At 35.2% G+C, this 7,223-nt stretch overlaps 1 protein-coding gene across 1 annotated transcript; it reads left to right on the forward strand.

The window, feature by feature from the left end:
• The first annotated feature begins 999 nt into the window (after positions 1-999).
• On the forward strand, positions 1,000-5,894 carry LOC110632535 (protein HIGH CHLOROPHYLL FLUORESCENCE PHENOTYPE 244, chloroplastic). The gene is made up of 8 exons (XM_021780796.2): positions 1,000-1,249; positions 1,343-1,587; positions 1,678-1,776; positions 1,858-2,052; positions 2,897-2,989; positions 3,095-3,190; positions 3,504-3,644; positions 5,652-5,894. Exons 1-8 carry the CDS (start codon positions 1,084-1,086, stop codon positions 5,826-5,828), a joined length of 1,212 nt encoding a protein of 403 aa, XP_021636488.2. The 5' UTR covers positions 1,000-1,083; the 3' UTR covers positions 5,829-5,894.
• The last annotated feature ends 1,329 nt before the right edge of the window (positions 5,895-7,223 follow it).

Below are 7,223 nucleotides of genomic sequence, written 5' to 3' on the forward strand. Positions count from 1 at the left end.
TAGTGTATTTAATGGGTTATCAGTAGACGGAGTTGATAATTCATTAGGTATACTACGGGATCATGTCATGCCTTACAGAGGGGTAGGGTGTGACAGGTGAAGAGTTGCTGCCATAAAGGATACTATTTGTTCAGCTTCAACCAGCTGAACTTGGACTTTTAGGGCGGTGGAAAGATTTGAATCTTGCAGAGACGTATTGTAATTAGGGAAAAAAAAAGTACCACACTCCTAACATGGAGTGTGGAGATGCAAGTATCACTTACAACGTGTTCATATTTGAAAAATCTGGTATCCAATAAAGAGAGTCTGGCAGTAATTGGTAGTCCTCTTTGTCCATGTAGAGTAAGAACTATTTTGATTGCTCCAAAGTGCAGGTGAGTATACCCTTACCTTTTCCACCGAGGGATAAAAGGAGAAGAAATATCCAGAGTGACATACTGTTCGGCGGTAGTAGATCTACAGGCACAATGGTTAAGACGAGAAGTCTGTACGTATTCTTCAGTGACAGATCTTCTTGAAGAGATGAGATATCGGATATTTCTAGTAAGTGAACTGGACCTTCTGTATATATTATAAAGGCTTCAAAGGGAAATGAGAGATTCTTTTACTTGAGCACCTTTAGAGATATGAGAGATTTCAATAAGATTATCTATTTTAGAGGACAAAGTTCTTCTACAAGAAAGAGATAAAAATAGAGAAAAGGTTAAATAAATTAAATTAGCAAAAAAAGAAGGCTCATATATTAGAGTTAAAGCAAATTGAGGTATTACACAGGATATGATTGAAAGGTTCTCACTATTCATTTTAGATTAAACCTTATTCTTGCATATAATGATCTCACCCTTAATCCTTGTAAAAAAAAAATTAATATTTTAATATAAATTACTTTGTAGAGAAACTTCTCCAAACACAAATTATCCAATAACGAAAGTAGCGGAGAAATACACGTGGCTTAGATCCTAATCCTTTCCGAAGAATAACGTGGTAACATTCATGTCCATTATTTCTTTTCGTTCTCGCGTGTCTTCTTGCAGTTTGCTTGCTTCCTTTCTCATCGTCTTTCTTTGCCTGAAACCAGCAACTATGGCATGGAGGCTCCCGACGCAAATAGCAACGCCTGGCAAGCTCCACCATAATTACCGCCACCACCACCAAATCGCTGTCTCCCCCAACAACGCCTCACTGTCATGGCGCCGCAATTTATCACAGCAGCCTCTCATCTCTCTCTCCGCTTCATTTCCTTCTACAGGTAGTTCATTACTTTCTCAAATGTCCTCTTCAATAGTATCATAACCACTAATTGCTTGGAATTTACTTGTTTAGTTTATTTTAATTTTGAAAGGGAAATGTAATTTGCGGCCAACGGTGACGTGCAATGCGAGTGCGGCGGAGGTGGCGGGTGCTGTGAATTTGGCACCGGGAACTCCAGTACGGCCGACGAGTATACTTGTGGTAGGTGCCACTGGAACTCTTGGTAGGCAAATTGTGCGGCGGGCACTGGACGAAGGCTACGAAGTACGCTGCCTTGTTAGGCCTCGTCCTGCCCCAGCTGACTTCCTTCGCGATTGGGGTGCTACTGTTGTCAATGTATGTCTTTTATTCGCTCTCTCTAAGTGTCGTGAGCAGTAAAATTTCTCTTCTCTTATCGTATCAATGTTCTGTGCATGTAATGAGCAGGCAGACCTTAGCAAACCCGAGAGTATACCAGCAACACTGGTGGGCATTCATACAGTTATTGATTGTGCCACAGGGCGTCCTGAAGAACCCATAAAAACGGTTGGCTGGTCTTAAGTATTTGTGCAGTTATTGCTGTTGATCATGCTTGTTCGCGTTGTTTAATCTGTGTCTTCTGTTTAGGTAGATTGGGAAGGAAAAGTTGCTCTGATACAATGCGCTAAAGCAATGGGAATCCAGAAATATGTGCTCTATTCTATCCATAACTGTGACAAGCATCCTGAGGTTCCACTAATGGAGATCAAATATTGTACCGAAAAGTTCCTTCAGGACTCTGGCCTTACCCACATCGTAATCCGCTTATGTGGTTTCATGCAAGTAAATGTCTCCCAGAATTAATCTCTTGCTTTTATGAATATTTATTTTATTTTATTTTATTTTATTTTGTTTAAGAAGCAGAGTAGCAGATCATTTGTTCTGCTAGTCGCTCCCCCTCTAAATAGGGAAACGGTGAGATTTTTTTCCCTTGTAAATACAAGAGGAAAGTGTAGTAGACGTTACCCCATCTCCCCTTACCTCCTAGGCTATGTCTACCATTTGTGAGTGTTATTGTTTTTCATTCGTTAGGGAGTGAGAGGGGAAGCAAAAGTAGAGTTAGTTAACCTGATATATCTATGGTAATAATAGGCGATAAAGACCGGTATATCAAAAATCAAACAAATGAGCTAGGGTTTGAATCTATCTAACCTGGCATCCCATCACCACAGAGTTACTTCCCCAATGCCTTGCCATTGTCTGTTTATCTGTCAGCTTGACCTTTTGCGTCAGCCTAAACCCCATCTCTCAATTCCCTTGCATTGGTTAATACCCACCCTAAATCCCCATTTACGTCTTTCCCTTTATGAAAAACTTAACTAGCAAATTATTGAGGTAAGCTTCCAAGCTTTATGAATGTTGAATGAGAAAGCTAGAAATTTTTTGGAAGGATTGCGTGCACCAAATTTTTCTTATGTTTATGTGAATGAAAGTTTATGTGAATGAACACTCAATCAAGGATATTCATGTTCTCTCAAAAGGATCTTGGGCAGGAACATGACACAAAGCAATTAGTAATTGCAGATGGTTCATTCTAATTTTGCATAGTCCTGCTGTTGCTCCCATATTCTCTTTTGTTGTTATCCATCCAATTATTAAGTTCAAATGCTTGTTGCTAATTTATCAGGGCCTTATTGGGCAATATGCAGTACCTATTCTAGAAGAGAAATCTGTTTGGGGAACAGATGCCCTCACAAGAATTGCTTACATGGATACCCAGGTTATATTTTTGTGATTGCTTCTTGATCTTTTTTTGGAGATAGCTAAATCTTATTATTTCTTGAGTTTCTTTCTAATTAATCACTTTTTTGCATTTCATATTCAGGATATAGCTCGATTGACATTTATTGCATTAAGGAATGAGAACATTAATGGGAAGCTTCTCACTTTTTCTGGTCCTAGAGCTTGGACAACCCAAGAGGTAACTAATAAGCGAAAGCATTGTTAAAGCATATATCAATATTGTTCTACTAGATTTATATTACTCCCTACTTTCCCTATTATCTGCTTTGTTATCAATTGGGAGACCCTGTCACTAAGAGCAGATTATTCTTACCTTACCCCATTTACCAATAATCCACTAGCCATTCTCACCAATGTGGTTAGCTGGCACATTTGAGCTCCGGGTTTTCTTTTCTTCTGTAAGAATTTGAAAATTCATTTACATTGAAGATTGAACCAAAGTGAGTGATACATTCCATTTCTTCTGTGCTAACCGTTCAGTCTTGGTTCAGGTCATTACATTGTGCGAAAGACTGGCAGGGCAGGATGCAAACGTCACAACTGTTCCAGTTTCAATTTTAAGATTCACCCGTCAACTGACACAGTTTTTCGAGTGGACAAATGATGTGGCTGATAGACTGGCATTTTCAGAGGTAATGAGTTATAATGCTTCTGTAAACTTTGAGCCATGTTTCATTAAGCAAGATGGTTATGTGTTGCTTCATTTATTATTAAGCATTCTAGCATCATTCAAATGATATAAGATTTTCTCCAAATAAATTTTCTAATACACAATTGTTTATTTTGGATGTTTAATTGAATAACTGAACTGTCTTCCCTGTTCTGCTTTGACAAGAAATCTGTTAGAACAATTCGCTGCTGCAAATAAAAATTCTGGTAATTCAGAAACGTTGAACAAAACTATCATAAAACAGGTAAAGATGAGATTAATTAGAGAGAAGTTTAGTCACCTGCTGTATGAAGCACAAAATGGTGATCTCCGTAGATCTACTGAATCCTAGAACATCTGAATTAGTATCACCCAAATCTCAAATAGGTCCAAATAATAAATTATAGTACCCACCCTATGTCTTTTGATTTTCTGTTTGTAGGCTTCAACGAGGACTATTAGTAAACTGTTACTGTTGTCCTAATAGTTCCTAAAATGTGTCAATATACTTGTACCACAGTACTCAATTTGAATTAATTTATAACAGCAAATGAATTGATAGTTTGTACACCATTCAGTTTATTCATATGAAGAATAATTTAAGATTGACTGTAATATTTAGCTTTAAAAGCTACCAATAATAGCTTCAGACATGATGTTAATTAATATTAAATTTTATGTCCATAAAATATCTAACAATCTTCCTTGTGATTTTTATTTTTGAACAATATCTTCCGTATAGCTTAAAATTGAATCATAGTAGATAATAAAGTGAGCATAATAATATAATATAGTACATCTTAATGGGTGTTCTTGTACCTATATGTTACTGTCCTGAGTCTAGGACCTAGTTTGGGGGCGATGAACAGGAAAATCCAATTGAGATTCAATCTGAAGGTTGTGTTAGACTTCCTGCTTTGTCTAACTATTTTGAAAAGGTGGACTTAAGAGCTCTTTTGAGAGAACTCTACAATCTCATAATTGGAATAAGCTGTTTTGGATAAATTCATGCTTGCCATTTTCCATTCCTTTTCTGAACTTTACACAGCAGTTGAGTACAAGCAATGCAAAATAGCTACCCCTACTGCTTACAAGCCATAAACAAATGAGAAACTAATAACAACGAACCTCACTGCTGCCATAACTGTTGATTCTTTAGTTTGACCATGAGAGAAACATTTGTACTGTTGCCAAATAGAATCACTCTTTGTGACCTCAAATGACTAGCTTCTTGGTGGTCCTTCACACAATAGTCGATATGTGTGAGTTTGCATGTGAAGAGGCCATGGTGATTTTTATATCTTGAACCTTGCCCTTGTAGGGCCTAATCTTGGCATAAGATATTATGGCAAGAACTCAGATTCTATTTAGTGTTGTGCTTTAGAGTCATGTGCACATATCTTGTTTCATGAGTCTCTAAAGGGAGTAGCATAAATACCTAGAGTGGTGGCCTCACTAGTGTACTTGTTAGTAGCTTCCACATGAATGAACTTCCATGGTGCATTGGCTCCGCTAAGAGTCTTTCTTTCTACTACTCATAGTTAAGAAAACATTGTCGTACGAATGGATCCTATTGTCCATTTTAGAGCTGCGGTAATCTCACTTTCAGGAAAGTCTTTAGCTTTGATGAATTTTTCGATATTTTAGTTTTTGGCTTTTATTTTGAACCTTGCCATTTTGACATGATGGGAATGTTATCTCACATCGGGAAAATATAAGATTGAAAGGGTGAATATAAGTAGTTAGGTTGTAACATTAAAACAGCCAATTATTTTGATGTCTAAAGTAACTCAATCACTTATATAAACATGCTTTCAAATGAATTAATACTTATTTTGCCCAGCACTCTCTTCAAATTTAACGAAAGGAAAACAAGAGAGCATGTCCATAATATGCTATTTATGTATTAAGAGTTTACTTTTTTTTTTTTTTCTTCCCATTACATTCAATTGAGTTATGAAACGGACTTTTTTTTTTTTGGCATTTGCAGGTTTTAACAAGTGATATTGTGTTCTCTGCTCCTATGACCGAAACATATAAACTCCTTGGCGTGGACACAAAAGATATAGTAACACTGGAGAAATATTTGCAGGATTACTTCACTAATATACTGAAGAAATTGAAAGATCTCAAAGCTCAATCAAAGCAAACAGACTTTTACATCTAAAACAATCCATCATGTAATTGTAAAAGAAACATACTACTTATGGCATCACAATTTTCTCACTTAAAATCTCACAGCATTCTTTTTTTTTTTCACTTTACTCCTTGCATTTGTTTCATAAGAAAAGTATCAAGAAATTAATTTTTGATGTAGCAGTTAACTGTGATACAAGAAATAATCAAACCTTTAACTCAATTGTGTAAGCCTTTCCCGACTGGAAGAAGACCCTTCAAAAATTGGCCAATGCCGTTGTAGGCGGCAAGCATACGGTATTCTTTAGTAAAAGGTGAAAAGATAGTTTGCTGTGTATTCACGGGGCTGCTTTATCAGAGTGTTAGCTTGCTTAGAGTGGGCCTGCTTTATCCGACTATTCGCTTACATAGGCCTTTGTAAGATGCTGGCAGACCTCGAAATTTTATTGTGTCAAATACTCAGTTCTCTTGCTAGTCTTGCATGGGTTCAAATTGAACTGAAAATGTCTAATTTAATAATATTTTTTTTTTAAATTAATAATTTAAAAAAAATTAATCATTTTAATTATCAATATATAAATTATTTTATAATTCTTGATTATATGTTTAAATTATTTTTTAATTACATAATATATTTTATAATTAAATAATTAAATATTATATAATTAAGAAATAAGTAAAAAAATTATAATATATTTTTTAAGGAACATATATAATATTATTTTGGTATTAATATTATTAATTTAATGTTAGTATTATTATTTTTATTGATCTTAAAAATTAAAGATTATCTTTATTCTCTTAAAATGAGTATAAGAATGTTGTAATTTTTAGCGTAAGAATCAAGACTGGAATTGATATTGAAATCAAAAGTGAAATTAAAATTGGAACTAAAATTATATCAAAATTATTTAGAATCTAGTTGAATTTAGAATAGAAATTTAATTCTAATTTTGATTCTTAAAACTCAAAACAACGAGAGTTAAATTCTGGTTCAGATTCTTAAAAGATGTCATTTTCCTTTTAGTAACACAGCATGAGGTCTATGTCCTCGAATGACCATGAATTGGCGCCTTAATGAAAATAGGTGGTTTTATTAAGCTTTAAATATCCTGCAAGTTGAGGTTATTAGTGCAATTAAAAATTAAGTTTAATGGTCAATTTTCATTAAAACTTTACGTGTTGTTAGTTTGGGTCAAATTTCTTTTCTTTTTTTTTTTTTTTTAATTTTGATCTATTTTTGTAAATTAGACTCAATTATGATTAGGGGAGAATTGTTTTTGGGTTTGGGCCCGTGGACGGAAATTAAGAGGATTTTGGTGCCTTGACTGGACAGGATATCCCTTTCGGTTCAACTGGTATCAGAGCCTTGTAACGGTCTGTGCGGTCCCGGGTTCGAGTCTCACCCCTGCGTAAAAAATAGCTC

Source organism: Hevea brasiliensis, chromosome 1 (assembly GCF_030052815.1).
Source record: "Hevea brasiliensis isolate MT/VB/25A 57/8 chromosome 1, ASM3005281v1, whole genome shotgun sequence".
Classification (NCBI taxonomy): domain Eukaryota; kingdom Viridiplantae; phylum Streptophyta; class Magnoliopsida; order Malpighiales; family Euphorbiaceae; genus Hevea; species Hevea brasiliensis.